At 37.3% G+C, this 24,791-nt stretch overlaps 3 protein-coding genes across 4 annotated transcripts; 1 reads left to right on the top strand and 2 right to left on the bottom strand.

Moving 5' to 3' along the window:
* Nucleotides 1–754: 754 nt before the first annotated feature.
* Nucleotides 755–2,106, bottom strand: LOC149010706 (cocosin 1-like). The gene is made up of 3 exons (XM_089162473.1): nt 1,869–2,106; nt 1,028–1,751; nt 755–920 (listed from the first exon to the last, which is right to left on the bottom strand). The coding sequence occupies exons 1-3, from the start codon at nt 2,065–2,067 to the stop codon at nt 755–757; spliced, it is 1,089 nt and encodes a 362-aa protein (XP_089018599.1). The 5' UTR covers nt 2,068–2,106.
* A 7,841-nt stretch (nt 2,107–9,947) lies between these two features.
* Nucleotides 9,948–12,632, top strand: GH9B13 (glycosyl hydrolase 9B13). Of its 2 annotated transcripts, XM_089163746.1 has the most exons (9): nt 9,948–10,315; nt 10,417–10,623; nt 10,702–10,902; nt 10,992–11,084; nt 11,174–11,335; nt 11,434–11,545; nt 11,623–11,786; nt 11,926–12,264; nt 12,353–12,632. In XM_089163746.1, exons 1-8 carry the CDS (start codon nt 10,055–10,057, stop codon nt 12,256–12,258), a joined length of 1,533 nt encoding a protein of 510 aa, XP_089019872.1. In that variant the 5' UTR covers nt 9,948–10,054; the 3' UTR covers nt 12,259–12,264; nt 12,353–12,632. The 2 variants fall into 2 exon arrangements, with proteins under 2 accessions (XP_089019872.1, XP_089019871.1); XM_089163745.1 differs by having other exon boundaries at nt 11,926–12,632.
* Nucleotides 12,633–14,381: 1,749 nt separating this feature from the next.
* LOC149010704 (sucrose synthase 2-like) lies at nt 14,382–24,457 on the bottom strand. The gene is made up of 15 exons (XM_089163744.1): nt 23,694–24,457; nt 23,471–23,603; nt 23,221–23,372; nt 22,942–23,137; nt 22,473–22,591; nt 22,092–22,308; nt 21,775–21,870; nt 21,504–21,677; nt 19,674–19,790; nt 19,406–19,572; nt 16,987–17,211; nt 15,566–15,887; nt 15,212–15,456; nt 14,955–15,093; nt 14,382–14,676 (listed from the first exon to the last, which is right to left on the bottom strand). Exons 1-15 carry the CDS (start codon nt 23,789–23,791, stop codon nt 14,644–14,646), a joined length of 2,433 nt encoding a protein of 810 aa, XP_089019870.1. The 5' UTR covers nt 23,792–24,457; the 3' UTR covers nt 14,382–14,643.
* Nucleotides 24,458–24,791: the final 334 nt, after the last annotated feature.

Genomic DNA, 24,791 nt, shown 5'->3' with positions numbered 1-24,791 from the left:
GTCTTGAGGAATTGAGCAGGTAAAATAAAATGAAGATCTGGGAGTTGGGTAAATGAGGAGTCTAATTTTGTAAATTAGTAACTTTAAATCTTTAAAGTGTGAAAATAAAAAATAGTATTTACAAGTAAACCTCGTCATTTGATTTTCAACTGTTGGATCTTATTTTGATTATATGGCGCAATCACCACTGTTGGTAGCAACTAGCAGTGACTGTTGCAAATAAAAATCCCTAAACCAAACTAAAGGAAGAAAGATGGAACGTGTTCCCCACCTTACAGTACGATTCCTTTGTGAGGGAGAGAGAGAAATATTTTTTTGGCAAGGACTATGGGATTTTTTGGCAAATGTGGGCAGTCTCCAACAAAGTGAAGAGGGTTTAGATGGATAATTATGTTATTTGACTCTAATGAGAACAATATGGTCATTTGACTGATGACCTAACATAATTTTTGATAGAATGTTAGGAGAAAATTTTATCCAATCCCTTTCTATGGATGGGTGACATGTATCTTAAAATCACATCAAAGGGTTGAAGTCCATTTACAAATCACATCAATTTTTTTAAATTTAATCTCAATCTTTGATATTATAAGTATACAACTTGTAATTTTGAAAGTGTGCAATATGTCATTTGGTACTAAACATGCAACCCAAGTTTAAGCCCCAGTACTAAAGTGTGCATTCTGTAATTTCTTTATTTTATTTCTTCTAAAGATTTGATTCAATCTTTTATTTCAAATAGCAATTTTCCCTTTCAACTGGTTAACAACATTGAAGCAGGGATGAAAACTGGGTTCTTGCTTATCTTCGAAAAGAAAGCTCCAGCTTCCTCAAGAGTCAAATTGAAGGAAACTTGGACAACTTGGGGAGTGAGAGCATTCCACAATGACGTCTTTCCCACCAAAAAATTGATAAAAGGCCTGAAAGAAATCCAAGGAAGATTTTAGTCAGTGCATGTCAATGCAAGTTAAAGTCATTAGAAGAATACTAATAATAGAGATCTAAAGGCATTTAAAGAAGTCATTACTTTGTTGTTGTAACCATAGAAAACCACTCCATTCCCTCATCTCCTGCAACTATCATGATCACAAAGAACCTTGGCAAGACGAACAAATCACCATCCTTAACCGTGGTGTCCAAGACTCGTTTACTGTTAATGTCCACAACCTGTACTCGGCCACTGCCTCTGACAACATAGATCACTTGAACTGCTGAATCAGAAGAGAATTCTGGTGAAAACATTGCATTAGCATCAAGCCATACATACATGCCACTCAACCCAACTTCTCCCAACAATGGAAATTTCTCATCTGATAGAACCACCAACTGCCCACCGTTTTTAACATTGATGTCAGGTAATGCAGCTTTAATGTTACAAATCATTTCTTTTTTGTCAGCCTCGGAAGACTGAGGCAAGTTGTTTCCTTCTTCGAGCTTGACAATCAGGGTACCACTCTGGCTTTTTAGAAGCGTATTTGTTTCTACTTCATCTAAACCCCAAGCTTTACTAACAAAATCATTAGAAAAACCAGTGAAGATACCATTTGCTCCGGCTAAAGTTGAACCTGTGATATAGCCTGGACTGTAAGCCTTAGACGTATCGGCTAAGCAGATCATGGTCAATGTCGAGTCACCGTCATTGAACAACCATGAAAGAGCAGGAAATGGTGCTGGTATAACATCACCTTCTTCAATCTCCACCACCTTCTGTTCTGAAGATTTTGGGAATATGATTCCTAGTCTTCCCTTTCCTATGAGAATTACAAGCAGAGAAGAGCCTCGGTCAATTGCAATAATGGACCTACTACAGGCTAAATAAAATTCTTAGGATTTAACCATATGATTTAAATGTAAACTGAACAAATTACCTTGAGTTACCAAGCAAATCTTAGAAGAATAAGCATAGTAGGGTAAAGTTAGACCAAGAGGTTCTAGAACGAGCTTAGTTGCTCCAACCTTATCTTGGCTAAGTATGGGAAGTTCATCAGTTGACCAGGTAGAGTAAGATCCACCTTCTCTTTCCACATATATCTGGGCACTCTTAGGTCCGAAGTCGCCTGACTCCATGGATGCTTCTAATGCTGCGAATAAATAGCTCCATGCAAGAATGATAAAAAGCTTAATAGCTCTCATTCTTATTACTTATTAACGGAAAAAATAATTCAAAAATAAAAAGATCATGCAAGGAAAGATGTGATATGTTTTGTAGGTGATGTGAAGAATGAGTGGGATGATTCCCAATTTATAGTTGAGGGATGAGACATTAGGCGTGTGCCTTTTCTTTTTTTTGGTACCAATCATAGTTGATCCATACCTAAAATTATGCCTGCTCACCCTTTTACTGGAAATTTATCAGGTCCATTTCCTTGTCAAAAATGGACCATCAATTTCCTTGTAGATGCGTGCCATGTTCCCAACTTCACATCTTATGGTTGAAATCCATTTATAAATCACATAAAAAAGTTTATTAATGTGATTGATAAATGGATTTCAACCATTTGATGTGATGTTGAGACACATGGCACACATCGATCCATTTCCTTGATATTGGTCCCCATTTTACTGATGTGCATGCTTGGGGGAAAATTTATCAGGTCCATTTCTGACAAGGAAATGGACCAACCATTTCTTTATTGATGTGTGTCATGTGTCCAAACATCACATCAAATGGTTGAAAACTATTTATAACCCACATTCAATGAGTGATTGATGTGACTTATAAATGGATATCAACCATTTGATGTGATGTTGGGACACATGTCACACATCTACAAGGAAATGGATGGTCAATTTCCTTGTCAGAAATGGACCTGATATGAATAGGGGGATTTGATAATGATAGTTCAGTCATTTAAAAAGAGGTAAAAAAAAAAAAAAAAAAAAAAAAAAAAAAAAAAAAAAACTTGTGACCTACATAACATAAATGGTTTAAGGAAAACATGTTTTTCAAGAAATAATCTTAATTTATAGATGAATGACGATGTAAGGGAATTGGAAGATTAGATATCATATTGGAATGACTCTCTTACTCATCTTGTATGGTATTCTATCTAAGCTTCCTTTTAGTGACTAATGACATTAATTTGTAATTGCATGTCATTCTCTCATTCTTGTTACTTATCAAAGGGACAAAGAATTAATCCTAAATGGCTTTTCATATTTGAACTGTATAAAAAGTCATGATTTAAATTCCATTGTTGGATAGACAGATTTTGATCCTCACAGTCACAACCTAGTGAATTGTTACAAACCCTAATTTTAAATGCTGAGAGCAAAGGAAATTTTAGATGGAAAGAATAGAAAATTAAAGAGAGAGAAAGAGAGACAATTAGGAATTTGGAAAGTCACTCTTTTTTGGGTAATTTTCATCTGGACCCCCTGAGGTTTAGTGTATGTCATTTTTAGTCCAAAAAAATTGAAACTTTGCATCTGCCTCCCCTGTAGTATGGAAAAAGTCAATTTAAGGACAAATTATCGCTTCTTGGACGAATTTGCCCTTTTTTTTTCTTTCTTTCTTAATTTAATTTTTTTATTTTTACATTTTACGGGATTAAAAGTTATTAATTTACAAAATCAGACCTTTCTCTATTACCCGATTCCCAAATCTCTGTTATCAGAAACGGTTAAAGTTAAAGGTTCAGTCGTTACAGAGGTCAACCGGCGATTGCATCTGAAACAGGCCGATGGAGATCTTCCGTTTTCATCATCAATAAATGTTGATTAATTTCATTTCCTTTCTCTTTCTTTCTCTTTCTTTGTTTCGTTTCGCTCAATTGAGAAATGATTAATAAGGTTTTTTTCTCGTCTGTGAAACAAAGCTAACTCAGTTCATCAGTAATGGATCATTCTTCTCTGTTATCAGAAATGATTAAAGGTTCAGTCTATTACAGAGGTCAACCGGCGATTAGATCTAAAACAGGCCGATGGAGATCTTTCGTTTTCATCATTGGTAAATGTTGATTAATTTCATTTCCTTTCTCTTTCTTTGTTTTGCTTCGATCAATTGAGAAATGATTAGGAATCTTCAATTAATGAGAATTTCTTTTCTGGATTTCTTAGGATTTGAGATCACAAAGAGGTTTTCTTGTAATGGAATTAGTTCCAACCTGATTACTTACCTCACGGGACCACTTCAGCAGTCGAGGTGATGGCAGCGGTGAACGTTAATACCTGGATAGGTCTGTCTCACTTCCTCTGTTTGGAGCTTTCGTTGCGGATGCTTTTCTCGGTCGATTTCAAACTATCCTCTTGGTTACACTCTTCTATGTTCTGATTCCTCTCTCTCGCTCTCGACTCGACTAGTTGGAGATTACGTTCCACCCATTAATTTTCATTTCCTAATCTTCAACTAGGGTTTGAAAAATAAAGATTTAGAATCGGTAGAACCAGGGATTTTGGAATTAGGTAATGAAGGAGGGTTTGATTTTGTAAATTAATAAACTTTAAATCCTTAAAATGTAATAAAAAAATAAAAAATAAAAAGGGCAAATTCGTCCAAGAAGCGATAATTTGTCCTTAAATTGACTTTTTCCATACTATAGGGAGGCAGATGCAAAGTTTCAGTTTTTTTGGACTAAAAATGACAAACACTAAACCTCAGGGGGTCCAGATGAAAATTACCCTTCTTTCTTTCTTTCTACAATTGTCTTGCTCTCTTACATTTATACTAGGATTAGTAACCGTAGGAGCCCAAACATGCCTCACAATTACCCCTATTGAACATACTAACCCAACATTTACTTACAATTGCCCTCTTTCATGGAGATACCCTATAGACCAAGCCCTCTTATTTACCATACCCATATGCAGTACCGCAACATGAATCCACATAAATAGGTAGAGAAAGGAAGGGTGTGATTTATCATATCCCCTTTTTCACTCATATGACAATGTGGCTAGGTTCCTAATCATGAAGTCTGAAAGAGAAAAAATTATATTTTGCCATAGGCTCTATATAAGCTAGACGGGATTTATTTATAGTGTTTGTATTACAAGAGTTAAAGTATGAGAAATAATACAATAAAAGAAAGATTGAAATTAGGTTACAATGTTGAGATGGATTGTATGTTAAGGTTGTGCCTTTTTGAGTTTTGAGTTTGAGTGGTTCCTGATAATATACATATGAAAATCAAGTTCAAGTTGAAGTCTAAAATTCCGAGTTGTTACTTTAGAAACATATGAATGAACTGTTGGAGGATTTCTAAAATTTTGAAAGATAAATCTTGTTGCTTGAAAGTAATGATTAAATGATACGGAAAAACTAAGGGAAATACCTTACAAAATCTACACTATTTTCTTTTCATCTTATAAAATCCGCACATATTGCTTGAGAGAAGATGGATATTGAATTTGCACTAAAGTCACTCTATATCACCATTCCATTAACATACCATGCAACTATATATATATTAAATTACCAAAAGAAAAAAAGATAATATTTTTTAATAAATAAAAATTATTGAACACGTCTCAAAGAAACTAATACTTGCAAAATTAGTTTGAAAACTAATATATTGGTTTAATATGATACCATACTGATTTCCATTTTATGATAATAATATTGTTTGTTTAAAATTATGCGTGGAGATAAGACATGAGTTGAGATCTTCTATCCATGAGAGTAAAGGATTATGCTCCTCTTATATTTATCTACCATATATTTAGGGGGAGGTTTACTTTTGATCTATCGTACCAACACTTAAGAGTAGGCCTTGTGTATGTATGTAGTTCTGTAAATGGATGGCTGAAATCTGCTTCGAATTCACATTCATATGTGTTTAAAAGTGTCCGAACTTAAAAATTTCCTTACTAAAAGAAATTCGTATTTGTCCGATAAACAGCTAGATTCGGATTTAGATAATTGCTTTTGAATCGGATAATATCTGGATAAAAATTTATCTGGCTATAATAAAATATTAAATATTTTTCATTAAAAATGATTGATAATCGAATACGAAAACGGGTGATCGGTAATTGGAAAATTAGATCTTAGAAGCAGGGGCGGACCCAGGATTCAAAAGTGGGGGGGGGCGAAAGTGGGGGGGGGGGCGAAAGTTGAGGGGGCCGAAGAATAAAAATCCAGATAACCTTCCGTCGGGAAGCACTAATGCTTATTTTGTAGGGCCCATTATTGATAATAAATTTTTTTTGACAAATATAGATAAATAAATAAAAATTAAAAAAAAATGAATTCAACCCTAGAAAGTCATACGCAAACCAAATTTTCTTTGTTAGTAGATGCAAACCAATGGTAGTTTTACCTTACTAACTATAGACATTTTATTCACAGTATAAAATCAAATAACAAAAATTGTAAAAGAAATAAAGAAACAAATAGTATAAAATCAAATAAAAATAATAAAAGACTAGAAACAATAAATAAATTGAGAAAGAGAAAGAATACCTAATTGTGGAGAAGATTTTTTTCCAGTTTTCCGTAACACATACTTATAGAAAGGGAAGAGAAAAAATAGAAAGAGAATATGAGAGAGTAGAGAATAAATACGGATTGAGGAGTTAATTTTTAATTAGGAATGAAATTTTGAATACCTAATAAGATTTTTTTTCAAAAATTTTCCTTAATCCACGTTTATAAAAAGATAAGAGAGTAAATAGGAAGAAAACAGGGAAAAAATCGTCTGCTGTGCACAACAGTGCAGCTTAACAAAAGGACACGTGTAATATACCAAATTAATGATTCAGATTGAAACTCTATTCAAAATGCAAGTTTAAATAAAACCCATCCTCTACCATTAGAAAACCCGATTAAACTCCGACGTTTCCTTTCTCACCTCCTTCTTTCGTTCCTCCGTCAAGGAAACCTGAACTGTATCCTTCATCGCCGTCAAAGGAAATTGATCTCTATTATTCGTTTTTCTTCTCTTCAGCATTGTTGTCAAATAGCAACAGAAAATGGGTTCTTTTTCTTCTTCTTCTTTTCATTATGGGTTATAAGTTTCTGAATGGGTTCGTGTTTAATTAGAAAAAACAGGGTACGAAGGAGAGGATTGTAGACAAAATAATCTCTTACATAAAAAGCTTGAGTGAGATTTGCAGGGCCTGCAGGAACTGAAGGCAGATGCAGAATCGATTAATCTGCAAATGAAAAATCAAAGGAAACAGAAAAAGGTTGATCATTTCTCAACTCTTCGATTGATGTTTCCGCACCTCCAAGAGATAATACGCACAGATAATGGGTTCTTTTTCTTCTTCTTCTTTTCATTCTGGGTTATAAGTTTCTGAATGGGTTCGTGTTTAATCAGAAAAAAAGGGTACGAAGGAGAGGATTGTAGACGAAATAATCTCTTACATAAAAAGCTTGAGCGAGATTTGCAAGAACCGAAGGCAGATGCAAAATCGATTAATCTGCAAACCCACAATGAATCATCCATTGTTCCATTCGTGCAAAGATAAAGAGGCCTATTGCAACAATGAAGAGAGTTTTCATGGTGTTCGAGGAGCACAAGGTGGAGTTGTTGGCAGCCAGTGTCACTGTTGAGGACCAAACCATGACATTAAGGATCACTGCTCTACTGAAAGGCGATAAAGATGATCAAATTAATGCTAAAAGAATCAAAAGACACCTTACCCACGCTCTTGATTTTCTGGTTTCTGAGTTCTGAAATGATACACTCCTTTTCCTCTATGGGTTACTTCTGATTTTAAAACTCAAATAGCTTATTAGGTTGAAGTCATTTAGCTTACAATGTACAGGAGGGACTGCATGGAAAAACTCTGAAACCGTACTTCACAGAAATGATACACTCCCCTCTCCGATTCAACTCTTTCTTGACGGAACGAAAGAAGGAGGTGAGAGAAGAAACGTCGGAGTTTAATCGGGTTTTTTAACAGGTATTGGTTGGGTTCCATTTAAACTTGCATTTTGAATGGGTTTTAATCTGAATCATTAATTTGGTATATTACATGTGTCCTTTTGTGAAGCTGCACTGCTGTGCACAGCCGACGATTTTTTTCCAAGAAAACATGAGAGAGAAGAAATGGGAGAATAAATAAGGATTGAGGAACTAGTTTTTAATTTGGAATGACATTTATATCCATTATATTACCTTTAAAATGGTTCTCAATATTTGGGGGGGCTAAATAGTGACATTTCACATGTAGAAAGAGAAAAATCTGAAGAAAAATAAAGGAATTAGCATAAAAACCAGAAAATTAAGGAATTTATAACAAATTTTAAAAAATCCCCAATGCAGGTCCGCCCTGCTTAGAAGTGAATTATAAAATATAAAAAGTCAACAATCAGCAACCAATAATCAAATGGTTTATCGGATTGAATTATTATCAAAGATTTGATAAAGTTTTGGATTCAAATTTGGATTTCTTCTATAAATTTTTGCCAGATATCGGATCGGATTTGAATAATAGTGTACTCAAGCTGAATCCAATCCATTTTAATGACTATATGTATGGGACTTCGCTTGTATCCTGCGCATTCAATGTGCAGTACACGACATGTTCAGCAAGATCATCGATGGTCTAATTGAGATTTTGATCGAAATCTCGATCTCAACTATTAAAAATCAATGATTGAAATCAAGTTCTTGGTTTACCCAAAAAAAAAAAAAAAAAAATCCAGTTCTCGGTTAAAATTTTGACCAAATTCTAATCCGACACAGTCTGCACATTAATCGAAGCAAAATGCATATGCATCTAGGAAACGAAACAGAAAACTGGCCTGCTTGTCAAAATTAGTCAAAAGAGCAAAGTAATCTTACACTTGCAGGCCTAAAAGAGGAATCACTAGACTAGCAGAGCAGACGTGACATTAATTTGGTGCCCATGTGGGTTTTCTGATTATTGACTCTATTATTCTTTCTTCATATCCATCATCCATGTGAAAAGTCTCTGAAAAATTAGATGAAAACTCACAAAACCCTGTCACCATCACTTCAGTAGGAGATGAAGGCCGGCCCCATCCATGTGCTCATTCATGATAGGGTATATCAGTTTTCTGTGGTTTTACAGGATAGAACCAGCGGTTGGACCGGATTTGAAATTCGATCCAACTTTTAAAACCATGATGATGTGGTCGACTTTTGGTAATATATTGCCAAGATTTCCAACAAACAAAACCCATTTGGGCCATTTCCCAGTTCTTATATCCCCTTCCCCACCCTGTCTACATGTGCCCAGATGTACATGATTGAAGTGAGAATTTCAAAATTCATAATGTTTTAAAAGAGAATAAGAACACACCTTCATTCCCTTTACATCTTTCTTAAAGACAACCAAAACAGTTCGAGGATAGTTACCCAGATTGCTTTGGAGGATTATAAAACTGGAAATCTGGACATTTGTTGGGTTCCTGGGCATGGAGTGTGAATTCCAGTTGGAGATGTCCTCTGTTTTGAATCTTTCATCACTTTACATCCAATAGATACACACAAAAGCTCTTCAAAAGCAAATCTTCACATAAAAAAATCTTTGAGTTCAGATTAAATATTAATTTTACTTACTTGAACAGTGCACCAAACTATGAAACGGATTGAATCAAGTTTTTTAACCTATCACATAGAGACTAATGATTCAATCTAGGATTCATTACTAAAAAAAGCACATAAGAGTTTATCAAATGTATCAATGCTGTTGCATTTATTATCTCCTTTGAAGTTAATTCATTCCAACCCACATTCATTGAAATACCATGAGAGCATTTAATTTCAAGAGGAATGCAATAAAATTTGGAAAGGTTGGGGTTGTTTAATGGCCATTAATACAGGTGAAAATGCCCTGCCTTCTGATTAGGGTATTCTAGTAAATGTATCAGTATCTATGTTCCATGATTCCATCTGTAGGTATTCCACGTGGCTTTTTTTCTTAGGTTGGTTTCTCTGACCGAGAAGAGAGAAGAACATTAAGAAATAAAAATTTAAAAAAAATAAAAAAATAAAAAAAAGGAATAGCCACTGGAGGGAGAAAGAGCAGGGAGTTGCAGAGGAAGTTCTCAGTTTTGGATTATAAATAGCAGAGCTCTCAATCTCAGAACTCGCAGCTACAGGGCGGTTGGGGTAGTTGGGTTAGTTGGGCAGCCCAAATGGCTACTTCTGCTTCCATTTCGTCTCCCTCTTTACTCATCATCCTCTGTAACTTGGCTTCTCTGCTTCTTTGCAATGCATTTCCAGCAAAACACTACCTTAACCATCACCACCATCGCCCCATTGCCAAACAAAACTACAGAGATGCTCTGACTAAATCCATCCTCTTCTTTGAAGGGCAGAGGTCAGGCAGGCTACCTCCTAACCAGAGGCTTTCATGGAGGAAGGACTCTGGTCTCTCAGATGGCTCGGCTCTGCGTGTATGCCTCTCTGTTGTCTCTAGTTTTTTCTTTCCTTGTTTTCGATTTTGTTTGTTGTGAAGTGCCAAGTGGGTCTATCTCATCTCTATGGAACAATGCAGGTTGATTTGGTTGGAGGATACTACGATGCAGGAGACAATGTGAAGTTTGGGTTCCCCATGGCTTTCACTACTACAATGCTTTCATGGAGTGTTATCGAGTTTGGTGGGTTGATGAAAGGAGAGTTGCAGAATGCAAAACAAGCCATTCGTTGGGCTACTGATTACCTTCTCAAAGCCACTGCCCATCCAGACACTATCTATGTTCAGGTTTGTTTCTCTGTTTTAAGCGTCAAAAAAATGACATAACAGAGGAGGCGTGAACATGGGTTTCGGTTTTTGTTTCAGGTTGGTGATGCTACCAAGGACCATGCTTGTTGGGAAAGACCTGAAGATATGGATACTCCAAGAACTGTATTAAAGATTGATAAAAACACTCCTGGAACTGAAGTAGCTGCCGAAACTGCGGCTGCTCTTGCCGCCGCATCCCTGGTCTTCAGAAGATCTGATCCGTCTTACTCCAGGCTTCTTGTCACAAGAGCCATCAGGGTAAATTGCTGCATTTTCATTTGTTTTTTCAGCTCTCTTCTAAGAACAAAGCTTGTATTGGAATAAACTGCTGATTCACTGGTTTACAGGTTTTTCAGTTTGCCGACAAGTACAGAGGCTCCTACAGTAATGGATTGAAGAATTTTGTTTGCCCATATTACTGCTCCTTTTCAGGCTATCAGGTTGGCGATTATCTTATTCTCTACCAAATCTAATCTTCAGTGGATTTTGGGCTGAACATTCCTTTCTTTGCTTGTCTACATTATTGAAGGATGAACTGTTGTGGGGAGCTGCTTGGTTACACAAAGCCACCAAAAACCCCTCTTACTTGAACTACATTCAAGCCAATGGGCAGACCCTAGGAGCAGATGAGGGTGACAATATATTTGGTTGGGATAACAAGCATGTTGGGGCAAGGATTCTTCTCACCAAGGTACCATTTTGCATTATCAATTCTTCTCCCTCCTTTCTCTTCCTCCTCTTTGGTTGCTGATATGGTTTCCTTGTGGTTCCCATCTCTTTATTTTGCAGTCATTCTTAGTCCAGAAGGTTCAATCTCTTCGTGATTACAAAGGACATGCCGATAACTTCATCTGTTCCCTCATACCAGGGAAATCTTTCTCCCAGTCTCAATACACCCCAGGTGGGACTCTCTTTCTCACCCTCTCTGTGTCTTACTTGTAACGGCTAGTTTTAATGGTTGCTTTGAACAATGAACAGGAGGGCTTCTGTACAAGATGAGTGACAGCAACATGCAGTATGTGACTTCCACATCGTTCTTGCTGCTAGCATATGCCAAGTACCTAACCTCCGCTCACACGGTTGCCACCTGCGGCGGAATCGTTGTCACTCCAAGGAAGCTCCGAGCCGTTGCTAAGAGACAGGTTTGTTTTGCTCTACTTCTAAGTTCTAAATCTAAGCCCAGTGGGTCAGGATCGGCAATCGTCTTGATTCCGATCCGACTCAGCGGCGGGTTCGAATACAGTTAAAATTTGACGATAACCGTGACTTTTGCGGTGGCAGGTGGACTATTTGCTGGGGCAGAATCCGTTGAGGATGTCATACATGGTGGGGTATGGTTCAAGGTATCCAGAGAGAATACACCATCGAGGTTCATCATTGCCGTCCGTTGGTTCACATCCGTCTAAGATCCAATGCTCCGCTGGCTTTAATTTCATGAACTCTGCATCACCGAATCCTAATATCCTAGTCGGAGCAGTAGTGGGTGGACCCGACCTTCATGATCGTTTTCCGGACCAGAGATCCGATTATGAGCAATCAGAGCCTGCCACGTACATCAATGCACCTCTCGTGGGAGCACTAGCTTATCTTGCTCACTCATTCGGACAACTTTAAAGAAAAGTAAAATGCACTCATGGCGTTACTTTATCCAAGTTTCCATTTTATTAACCCCTTTTTTATATCAAACTAGTTATCGGATTTTGGGCAGGAGAAGGCCCAATGGTCTCGAGCCCATCATCAACTGGATCTGCTTTAATCTAGACCGGTTCTTCATCTATCTTGTCTCCAGTCATAGCAGTAAAAAAATATGATTAAATATCTAGATGTATACTTAGAATTATTAGGATAGATTATAGCCAACAATGGCAAGGGCCATTTGTTATAGTAGTATCACGGTCTGCGTTTCGTGCACGGAACGGCATCTTATGCAAACGGGTCTTTTGTTTCTTCTGAATTTGAGTAATGTTATTGGAGATATGTTTCCTTTCTTTTTTTTTTTTTTTTTTTTTCTAACAGGACAAAAATATTATATTAAATTAAAATAAAAAGACGCAAGAGAGACCATGACCAGAAGAATCTTCTCCCTGGCCTCCCGTGCACGGAACCGTCAGTTGAACAACTAACCACTCTCAGAGGGTCTAACCCCAATGGTGAACAGAACCCGAGCCCACCTCAAAACTGCACCCCACTCCCCAGCGGTGACAGAGGTCGCTATTATTCACGGATCCTCCATCTTCAGCCCATCTTCAGAAAACCGGTTTTGAGCAATGAGATCTGTTTTCATTTCCGTTATTTTGGTCTGTTTTTTCTTTTCCTTTTATAGGGTTTTCTCGCCCGAATCGAATACTTTGTGCCCGCGTCGCTAGTCGACGACTCTAACAGCAAGCTAAGGGTAAAGCAGTAAATTACTTGTTTGAGAGGGGACCGGGGACACTGGGACAGGTCACAGGGGAGAGACTCGAGACAGCTCACGTTAGGAAAAAAATAGTTTTTTTTTGGCCAAAGGAAAAAAATAGTTTGACCGGTAATCTCGACTTCCGAGTCGACTCACCTCAGACATCCCTTTTTCGTCTTTAAAAGGATTAAAATAAAGAGGAAAGGATAAAGATGATTAAGAATGAGATAAGGAGTTTGATTGGTTGTAACAGCTTAGTTATGAATTAATTAATTTGTCTTAATCTCCTTCTTTCGTGGGAGATGTGTCCTTTTTTTTGGAGAAGTGCAAGATTAAACACTAGTCACGGCAATAATGTAATAAGATATTTGACCGTTGTTATTGTTGAGAGAATATTTGACCGTTGTTCATTGTAACGACCAGTGATTCAGACTTGGGATACAGGAATATGGAAACTAAACAGAGGAGAGCATGTGCTTTTGGCCCTTTTAGGGCCCAGATATTGACGAACAACATCAATCATCTCTGTCTCAGCCTCTCTTTCTCTCATCACGCATTTCTTTAAATAGAGTCCATCAGCTTCGGAGAGACTGTCAGAACTCCACATTTTCCTCGGCCTCTGTGGCTCTGCCATGGCAGCGGCAGCACCTAAAGCAGTCAGAAGACTCACAGGCTCACAACTCATTACTTGGACTGATAAATAATTGTATTCATCAGCAGGTTGTGCCAACTGCCAAGTGCCAACCAAGACCCATGATATAATTAAGAAGAAGAAGGTGAGGCCATGACAGAACTCATCAGTTTTGTGGAGCCCAACAAAACACTCCCAAAGAGGCTAAAAGTATGTCTGAGAAAGAGAACTGAAGGGACCGGAAGACATTCCACAGGTTTGCAACTCATCTGTTTCTACTTCCCAGAGGCCAGAAGGACCATTCATTGCTCTCTCTATCCATTCGCTCTTTCTTTATATTACCAATTGCCGCATTACAAGCTTAACAGTAACAAAAGGGTCTTGGGGAACATGTGACATTCCAGTTCTTGCCAACTCAGAAACCAGATAAACATGAGATAGAATGGGATTGGATCTAGATGTGTTGTGACTCATCCAAGGAGGTTTGTTGCTATGATTAGAGGGTCCTTTTTGGTTGTGTTTGATACTCTGGAAAACTAGAGAATTGTTCTCTCGAGCTCCATGGTAGTTTCCCATGCAGTAAATTGATTGAAGGTTCATTAAACTCTCTAGAGTTGGGGTTTTCTTGAGATGCCATACAGGTATAGATGTTGCATTTCTTAAGAAGAACGCAAATTAACCTATAGTCACAAAAATTTCTTTGTTCCTGGAATCAATACTTTGGATGTGAATTAATGAACTCTTGATGGGGAAGAGTGTCTTGTAGAAACCATACATTAATTACTAGCACAAGATGACCTAACTGTACATACAGGGACAGGGAGACCATCTAAGAGACAACAAAAATTGCTACACAAACAAATTATATGAAAGCTTAAAACATCCTGAAAGAACACTGAAAAGGGACTTCATTTTACCAAGGAATTGATTAAAATTCTAATAAATAATAGAACCGCGAAAAACAACTCTTAGTCTAGTTATCAACCGCCAGTGGAACAGATTTTGCCTGCAAAAATTAAAGAAATTCAAGTAAGCTGAAAAAGTTACCTCCATGATCAATTAGTATGTTATGGTAAAGAACAACTGTTTTATTCTAACCATCCATTTCAGTTAGTGTGGTTTGAAGCTCACTAGTTAGTATTAAAGTGGACATCAACCACAGTATGCAACTATGCCTCCTGCCAATCTAAGCTCCATAGGGGCAGAAATCAAATTACATTCTCTAGGTTATACCATTTCTGTACACCTTGGTCACTATTAGTATTTGAAGGAAAAGTCCCTTACCAGATCTCGAAACTTTAAAATGTAGAACATTTCCAGATAGCGCCGGGTCTCTCGCCTTTCAAGCTTTGACACATACTTCCAGAATCCATAAACTCCAGCTAATGTCATTAGCCTGTCAGAGTATTTCTTCCATGTGTACCTGTAAATTTTTAAGGTGGCATGGTAACTACGTGAGAAATCAAGATTGCACCACATCAACCCCACACAGAAATATGCAGGTATTAAAAGAACCAACTAAATCAGAAAGGAAATAAGACCTTTCGTAAATTCGCTTCAATCCTCCTTCAGTGATCTTGTCCCAGGTGCTGGGGTCCTCCTTGCACTGTTCAAAGAATTCTGCCATAAGTTCAGCTGCTTGATCAGGGTGATATGGATCAATATGGAAGCCTGAGATACCATGCTCGATTATTTCAGCAGGACCTCCATGACAAGTTGCAAATGTTGGAAGACATGAGGTCATGGCCTCAACAACAGTAAGCCCAAAAGCTTCATAGAAAGCAGGCTGTGTTGCAGCAAAGAGATGAGTCAAAAAGGGGTTAAGAAAAAAATGCATGTTTTGTCTATGGAGGAGAGAGATTAATAGATTGAAGACAACAACAAACACAATTTACCTGAATGAAGGCACCTCTTGTGTCAGCAATGTAGCGATAAAATTCACCATTACGTGCTCGATTCATTTGGGTTGATATCCAGCGGAACTGGTTTTCCAACTTGTATTTTTTTATGAGGTCATGCATCTTCCCAATCTCTTCAATTTCTTCACGATCACTGGATTTCTTCACATCAATATAGCCACCAATCACAACCAGATTTACAAGTTCCCTTAATTTGGCATTCTTACCATAGAGCTCAACCAAGCCTGTCATATTTTTCACTTTGTCAAGCCTAGCCAAGGAAAAGATGATAGGCTTCGACCGGTCACTCAACATTCCACTGCATCATAAGAGCAGAAGATAATTATCATTTAGGACAAAATCATTTGTTGTTAGCCATAGTTATTTTCAACTTAAAAGCATGTAATTAAAATATCAGTGAGAAGAGATCAATTATTGGTAACTCAGAACAGATACATTTAGTAACTTACATGCTCCTCAATAGACTAAAAATGTGTTAGTAGTGAACCAAATTTGAATAACTATACTCGCATTATGCTCTTTCTCATTTAAGATATTTTATAGATTATCAGCAGATTTTATTCCAATCCTGGTAATATCTTGGTATGAGACCCCAAACTGTTCTTAATGTTCTGTCCCATGATGGTAGTATGTTCGACGGGTCCATCCTAAGAGCTTACAAGCACTCATATCTGACAAAAAGATGATTGCTATTCATTTATTTTAAAAAGAAGTTGAATAAAGCCTAAGAATACTTTAAAGGCAGCTTCCAAAACTAAGTTAGAAATTATCTGATCATGCTGATTAACTGCGTAAGGAATCTCTTTAATGGGACCTAACCGTATTTTGATCCTGATACTCCAGAAATTGAATAAATGGGAGCTGAGCATACTCCAGCAACAACAAAAAATCAGCCTATGCCATAAATCCTGCTCAAACAAAATCCGGGCAGAGGTACTGACTGAATCAGTTGCAGTAGGATTTACACAAATATATTTGAATCACAAATCCAAAATAGAGGAGCAATTTCAATAAAGCCTTAAAAAACTAGTACAGATCCAGATGGTGCACTCAATATGTATACTAGATCTATAATATAAAACCAGGCAAGAGTTACTGAACTGACTCAGTTAAAAGATGTGAGGTTTTATGGTAATTGAAAGGGAAATGCCACTGCCAGATATGCAACATGTATATATGAGCAAGCTATATATGGTTGGGATCCCCTTCCCTCTAGAGGGTTACTTCAATACCAGGATGGGTTTCACCTTCATTAATTTGAGCATTTTTTGCATTGTTTATAATTGAAAGCCATATGAACAATAATAAAAGCTTGAAGAATCAAAACAAAAACAATAGTATCATCTTCATTAATTATTTATTTGACATCAGAGAAATTAATACGAAAATATACTCACATGTGCTCATCAGTTTGCTCAGGATCATATAACATCTTTTCGATTGAATCATGTAAGGCATAAAGTCTCTTTTCCTTCTCCCAGTATGGAAAGTAAATGGCCATGTCTGCACCAGGGGAGACTATATTGAACTTTGGATCAAAGACATCAATACCATGAACGACTCGGTAGAGTCCAGGGAGAGTGAAAGAAGAGTGGCTCTCATACTGCCCAACTTTAGTTTTGCTGAGAAAGAAAAAGGATACAAACCATTATCAACCAATTGAACCATAATTTCACCAAAATGTGAGCATCTCCAGGTATCAGTATGCCATTATGAAATTAGGAACAGTCATGGAAAACTACAGTGATGCATCTAGAACTAAATATGGACTGACACAATAGAAAAAGAGTGTTCCTGTACACAAGGTTCCTTCCTACTGCAGGTCTCAAAGGGGCAAATGTACACAGCTTTATCCTCTGCTTCCCAGGAGAAGAGTTTGTCTTTTAATAATGGACTGACAATACTCAGATACAAGAACAAATGGATACTGATGTCTGAAATTAATGTGCTACATGGATCTACGCAACAAGAATACCATAATAGGTTAGAAACCACAAAAGCAGATAGTAAAGTAACATATAAGGGGGCAAAGTAAACCTGGGGGAAGATAGAACATGACAAGATAATTTTGGGTAAACTTTTTGTCTGCAGATAAGCAGAAAAACTTGCACAAAGAAAAGACTGAGATACATATAACGAATACAAGAAGCAAGAAAGAAGAAACTATAATACATCAGGGTCACTTTGGAAAGGCATAAGAGACGAAAATAGTGACTACTACATTGTATGAAATAATTATTACAATATTTTCTACCAAAAAAAAATTTTTTTATTACAATATTAGATAATAAAAGACTGTTCAATTCCTTCAGAGTCATCTTTGGATTCTTGTTCTCATTTGAGAAACTGCTCCTTCCACTCTGTTCCAAAGAATTGCTAGGGCCAAGGAAATCATTTTTCTGTTATCCAACCGAGCACCTTCCATTTTCATATTGTTCAAAGGAGAAGATAAATACCAATCATATGCAAATTCTACCAAAAAATTGTAATGGGAATGAAATATCTATCTACACCACCCATTGCTCCTCAATTGTGTGAAACCACCCATGAGAGCCATGTTAATGATTGGACCCGAAAGCATATTCTCCAATTTTCTATATCGCTGATGCAATGGGGGAAGGGGTGTCCATGAATGTTCCTATTTGACATCTTGTTTGGGCTGCCGAATTTGTTCTTCATTTCCAGGCTTGAATATCAGGGACATTGATTGAATTTAGCATGGGCTCACGAAAGCAGATCTTTGGCTAATTAAAATTGATGGAGCAATAAATCAGGGTTATTCCCATGAGTTGATAGAAAATATACCAACAGAACAGAGTTATCTTGACCATCATCCAAGGAATATCTGGAGAATGTACATCTACAATCCACAAATACAAAATGCTGGACTTGGCAGAAATTCAAGACTTCAATGGGTTCATCCATCCTATGACGAAATACTTTGGCGTTATTATACTTATCCTCATTTTTTTGATTCCAAGGTTGATCTCTATCTCCAACTTGAAATCAAACCATGCTTTTGTCTTGTCTATCAAAACAATATCAACAGCAAAAAGCATACACCAAGGAACCTCAATCAGGATGTGCCTGGTTAAATCAAGATAAAAGCCAACAAATAAAGGCTTAGTGCAGATCCTTGGTGTAAACAATTGTAATTGGAAATTTGCTACCATGACCCCCACAATTCTTCTGTTAGTTACCATATCTTTTTATATATTTGAAACACTTCTCTTCTCTAGTACTCGACTCATTAAACTCTCTAGGGACTCAATTATAAGAAATTCTAGGTTAATAAAAACCATATGGAGATCTTCTTACAATCTCTAAATCTGTCCATGACCTAAGCAAATAAATAACTCTGTTGTGGATCTTCTTGGCATACTAAAGAGTAGGCTATTTAAGCCCAACCATTGGAAGAAATCCATTTATACAATTACTGTGTAAACAGTGACAATTATGGAAAGAGGTTCACATGGAAAACAATTACATAAAAGCTCCATTCCAGGAAAAAATATTGAATCCAATTCCAACCACACAAAAGATATTGACGGAATCCATAAGAAAAGTCAATTGCGGTTAGCATAATGCAAAAGAAGATTAAATTACATACATGTGCACATTAGGAAGTACCATATTTAAATACTGTATAAAATGTGAGCATGAATTAACAATTATTTATAAATGTTCTTCTGCCAGACCACAGTATATCACAAGGATTTGGATCTTGAAATAACAGTATATGCTAACAGGAAAAACAATAAGTATGCGAGAACAAAAGTTCATTACAATACCCATCAGGCTAAAGAATAAACATACCTTCCTGCAATCTCTTGGTATGTACTGGTGATTATAAAGTCTGCACTGTTCATGGCAAGTATATCAGCAGTGAATTGGCATGAGAAATGGTACTCGCCGTCATACTTTTTCCAATATATGTCTGAATCTGGATATTTTGTTTTTTCCAGTGCATGTGCAATTGTACACTGCACATTAACCATTCAAAATTTTCAAAGTGAAAATTGGTTCTTGATAAATTAACTAACAATGATAAGCATGGACATTAAATCGGATGAAGATGCAAGACCTGTGTGACTCCAAGCTTAGCAGCTAATAATGTTGCAACAAGATTCCCATCACTGTAATTGCCAATTATCAGATCTGGACTAGCCTGTAACTCAGCAGACATTTCACTTGCTACATCCTAAGCACAATACCCAACTGTTAGATATAGCCATAAAAATGAAAGCAAGCACACATCTACACATACACAAAAAAAGAAGCAAACACACCCACACACAGTCCCTACAGAAATAGATACTAGCTTTTCAGTATACTTCACTCAAATTACAGAATGATAAAATGATGGAAGAGCCGTGCCCTATGATGCTAGTGTGGGAGAAATCAGTACATTATATCGATGGCTGTACTAAAAAAAGAAATTAAAAAAAATAAATAAAGGCACCATTCACATGGGGCACCACATATTCAGAATGCAGATAAAATAATTTTTAAGGGAAAAACAAAAGAAGACTACATGAGAGGGAAATTGTCGCTGTGGGGAACTTCTTTGTCAAAATGAATTTTAATGTACACTGCAGCTAATCCTAAAAAAATTTAATTTCTTCTTTAATGAAGCAAAGGAAATTTTTTTTACTAACTATACGTATTTAAAGAAACTTTATACATCTACATGTATGAGTTTACACATTTTTATACAAGACCATGCAGAGTACCTTAACGCCTAGCCAAGGATGAAGTAAGCTGATAGGATATCACCCCCTAACTAACTAGTATCTTAAAATATTTCCATGACACTTCCTGGTATGGTACAAAAAGACGAATCCCAATTTAATTTCAGTAAACCTAATAAAAGATGTCTCTTAAATTCTTCAAGAAAGAAGGGGTGGGAACTACATATATCTCTCCCTGGTGTTCTTAACAGTCTTGTTTCTAATATATGTGCTAAAGAAATGTCTAATATCAACTGTGGTGAATCTCCCTTTGCATGTCCATCTAGAGTGCTATAACGCTGAAACCAGGTAACTGTCACCAAGCTAGTTTTGCCACCTCCAAAATTGAACCCTCAGGGGCATCCTCCCCCCCCCCCCCCCCCCCCCCAAAAAAAAAAAAAAAAAAAAACAAAGAAGAAAATAAAAAGTGGGTGAAATGTTGTACTAAAGAAGAAGGAAATTATGAGCATAATGAAGCAAAAGGGAGAAGCAAAGAAAGTGATAATATAAAGCATGAAGCAAAAGCTTCTGCAATACATAAGCCAGCATGGAATATTCCTGTGTACAGTTCCTAATGTTCTAGTGTTCTTAGTAATAAATGTTCCTGCTACCAGGGAGTCATGAAACTTGGAAACTTTGCTTGGGAATCTAACTAATGCCTTGATTTTACTATCCAGACTTGTCTTCACCTTCTCTTCATACATAAGAAAAACAATTGATTAGAGAAAGAAAATCATATGGCTGTGGACAGTGGCAGGAGAGTTCAATCCATCATAACCATCCTAGCAAGAACCCTTCAGAGGATTAGTATCCTGTACTCTTTAACTAAACAAGGACAATGTGTTTTATTTAACATGTCAAATATCATAAGTGTTTTTTTAACCTTTATTTTGACTGTCCATTGGAATTCCAAAATGTTCATGCTTGATATGTGGAAGCTAACAATTGCTTTAGAAGTATGTTCAAGGGTGTATTTGTGTCTTCACATATTGAAACTCCACAATATGATACTAAGTTTCTTGCAGTATCGGCCAGTTTCACAAGCCCTAACTGGTGCAGTTTCACAAGAAAACACTTGGATATACTGAACTCCCCAGATCCAGCAAAAGCCGTTACTTCTGAAGAAAGTATATGTCAAAAGAAGGAACAGTTCAAGTTGTCCTCATTTAGAAGATTATACATACCTCTGCAAACCTTTCCAGGTATGGCCATACATCAAATCTCGATATCCATTTACGAAGAATCCCATTCTCGTTTCTAAATGGCACCCGCAAAATGTATGTGTTTTCTGTTCCACCAATTCTCTCCAGACGTTGGTTGCATGTCGTCCCTTTTGCATCAGGTATTAGTCGTGTCACCTTAAATCAACCAGTATTAATGTATTAGATGGAATACCATGAAGTAAAGGATGCTAATGACCATCTACCTTGTAAGAATCAACAGACATATGCATACCACGAGAATCTTAGGAACAATATCCAAGCCTTGCATCTTCATTCTCAAAATCATTTCATTCTCTAAGGCACGCACTTGGTCCAGTATATAAACCACCTGCATATTAATTAGAAATTTGAGCAGAATGTCATTCTAACGTCCACAAACACATTTACCAAACAAACAAACAACACAATGACTTGCAGCCAGCTAAGTGCCAATTTAGTACATATAAGTGGATACAACATAGACATTTAACAAACAAAAAAGGGGCACCAAGGACTTCCAATTTCAATACCAAATATGATCCAGAAATATATAAGCAATGACTAGAATACCTGCCCACCAGTGTCAGGCAAACCCAAGACCTTTGCTTGGCCAAAGTATCCATGTGGGGATAGAACGACAACATTGAACACCATGGGAATCCTCCCTAGGAAGGTCTCCAAAACAGATGGATCAGGAGCTTGAAGGATGTCAGAAAGTAGATGTAATGTCTCCGAAACACGTGTAGCATTATCACCCCAACCTCTTTCAAAACCCAATTCCTGGAATCTGCTTATGAGAAGATGAACCATAAATGAGAATCAAAGCACAAGAAATTGAATTAAGCAGTCGGTAGGCAAAAGAAAAAGAAACCCTTATGAACATATGTCAGAGAATATAACATGATAAATAAAGAGGCAGACGCACACAAACAGGAATTAAGCTGAGCTGACCTATGCTCAAAATCAGAATAAGGTGTCTGTGGGGGAAGTTTTGAAAGATGATCCTCTGCTTTTGCCAAGGCAGACTGGAGTCTAGATACACTGGTAATGCGATTATTCAGCATCATAGCCTGCACACCGTGATACCATATTAATTGAAGTTGCACAGTTCAGCTCTAAAGGTTTACGGATTGGCCCCTCCTCCTCCCAATTGTATTTGATATCTTCAAATTGGGAATCTAGGTTCGGAGCTGCTAAGCCATGAAATTGAACTAGAAGGTGGGTGCGAAAAGCTTTTTTTGAAAAAATTACTAATTTCGTATTGTAAAACAATAATGTAGGAAGAAATTCAATTATACGAAAGCTAGGAAATTGGGGAAAGAAATAGAAGTTATGAAGCACTAGAGCATGGGCATGGAGTGCAGATTGGTAAGGAGAAAAAGAAGCAAAAAGAGCAGAGCAAATTCGACTGCAAACTTACATGTCCCTTGTATCTGTGGGTGCGTAAAAAATCAACCAAAGGCTCCAAAGAGTCTTTGTTACGGAACATAATCGAAGAGAGGTGACGATTGAGGAATTGGACTCCATTTCCGATGTAAGATGGCCGAGTTGGGCGAGGAACCGATGCGTTGAAGGGTTCAAAATCGAGCTCAAGCACGTAATGATCATCTTCTCGTCTGAAACAGAAGTTTAAAAGTTAAAAGTCAGGATTTCCTAAAAACAAAAGCAGGGGAATCCAGAGAGGCGAACAAATACTCACTCTCCATCGACGAGTTCCTCTTTGAACCGAAGATATTCAGAAATAGTCAGTTGCTCAACACTGAGCTCTTCAACATTAACACGAACAAACTCCCAAACGCCGGGCGCGGGACGAACAGCTATAGCAACGAACGGCGGAAGAACTATAGCTTCCTGAAATCAACACCATAGAGATTCCAGTTAAAGCATAAATCAATAAAAAGATCAAAAAGAAGAAGTATAGAAGCGGGAGAGTAGAACAGTAAACCCACCTGAGCAAATTGTAAGACTTCAAGTAAGGGGCAATCTTCAACCACCTGCTTCACTTGATCTCCTCCGACAACGTTGCATAACCCATCAAGGAGGTGATGCGGTTGCAGAATCCCTTTCCCCTGAGCAACATACCTTTCCAACCAACAGTTTATACAATAAGAAATCAAATGAAGCTAGAAAAGAATGGAAGCAAAGCGTGAAAAGAAAATAAAAGCTGAATACCTGGAAAGGACAGAAACGAGTTGGTTACGGTGAGCAGAGAGGGTACCTTCCACCCTTTCTCTGATACTGGACAGTCTTCCAAGTTTAGGACTCGGCATGGTCTTGCAATCCTTCACTATTAGACACTAGTAATCAGTAACCCAGAAACAAAAACAACGAAAACCACCTGCTTTGGTTCCCTCAATCGAAAGAGAGAAAGAGAGAAAGCGTGAAATGTCACAAAATTTTCAGAACTGGAGGCTATGGATCAAAGTAACGAATCGAAAGCCAAGTGTCGCTTGAAGAAGACGACTAGAAGTCTATATAAGAAACAACGAAAGGTCGTAACGATCGAATCTTATCAAAGCTCAAGGATGAAGTATTAAAGAACTAAGTATATATGTATGTATTTATACACCCGACATGATGGAACAGATGAGGCTAGTCGAAGGCGGGGGTGGAAGAAGAGTTAAAGCAAACCGCCATGGATGTCTGTGTGCATGTAAGCGGTATTACACTTTTAAACTGTTGAATCCTGACGTGTGGAACTCCAAATTGCATTACGCGTATCGGTTGAGACTAGACCATAAAATCTTCTGGGTCCATGATATGTCAAAGCACTGTTGGGTTTCCTGGTTTTGTGTTCCCGTCGTCTCCAAATCTGCTGCGCAAGAGAATGGGGCAGCAGCAGTTTCATCAATTCATTGACCTTCTCTTTCTTTTCTGTCTCTTTAATTATATGGTTGAGGTTCTTCGTTAAAGGAGCATTCATCCCAGGGGAGGGGAGATGTATCCATTAATGTCTGCTACAATGATATGCCTACCCATATTTGTTTTTACACACTTGATCATATAAAGTTGAAACCATTGATGTCTGCTACAGTTATTTGCCAACCCATATTTGTTTTTACCCACTTGATCATAATTTATATAAAGTTGAAATCCTTTTTAATCAGAGTGCCTCAGGAAGAAATGAGGGGAGAGAAGGGCCAATCAACTTGAAATTCTCTTTAATTTTTGGGTGGTGTCATCTCATGACAGAACACACTTAATCTGGGACAAAATCCTTTCAGGGACGTGACTTCAACACTTCTTTACGATGAAATCATACAAATCACA

The sequence above is a fragment of the Hakea prostrata genome, chromosome 7 (genome assembly GCF_041222555.1).
Source record: "Hakea prostrata isolate BN-2017 chromosome 7, UWA_Hpros_2, whole genome shotgun sequence".
NCBI classification, from domain to species: Eukaryota; Viridiplantae; Streptophyta; class Magnoliopsida; order Proteales; family Proteaceae; genus Hakea; species Hakea prostrata.
This window is presented reverse-complemented; position numbering and strand designations above follow the sequence as displayed.

Coding starts and splice junctions, on each gene's coding strand:
- GH9B13 (XM_089163746.1), top strand. CDS start 10,055: ATGGCTACTTCTGCTTCCATTTCGTCTCCCTCTTTACTCATCATCCTC. Junction 11,546..11,622: donor CCAGTCTCAATACACCCCAG/GTGGGACTCTCT, acceptor AACAATGAACAG/GAGGGCTTCTGTACAAGATG. Junction 11,787..11,925: donor GAGCCGTTGCTAAGAGACAG/GTTTGTTTTGCT, acceptor TTGCGGTGGCAG/GTGGACTATTTGCTGGGGCA.
- LOC149010706 (XM_089162473.1), bottom strand. CDS start 2,067: ATGGAGTCAGGCGACTTCGGACCTAAGAGTGCCCAGATATATGTGGAA. Junction 1,752..1,868: donor GATTTGCTTGGTAACTCAAG/GTAATTTGTTCA, acceptor TAATTCTCATAG/GAAAGGGAAGACTAGGAATC. Junction 921..1,027: donor TCTATGGTTACAACAACAAA/GTAATGACTTCT, acceptor GATTTCTTTCAG/GCCTTTTATCAATTTTTTGG.
- LOC149010704 (XM_089163744.1), bottom strand. CDS start 23,791: ATGCCGAGTCCTAAACTTGGAAGACTGTCCAGTATCAGAGAAAGGGTG. Junction 23,138..23,220: donor GAGGAACTCGTCGATGGAGA/GTGAGTATTTGT, acceptor CTTCTGTTTCAG/ACGAGAAGATGATCATTACG. Junction 22,592..22,941: donor CCCACAGATACAAGGGACAT/GTAAGTTTGCAG, acceptor CACGGTGTGCAG/GCTATGATGCTGAATAATCG.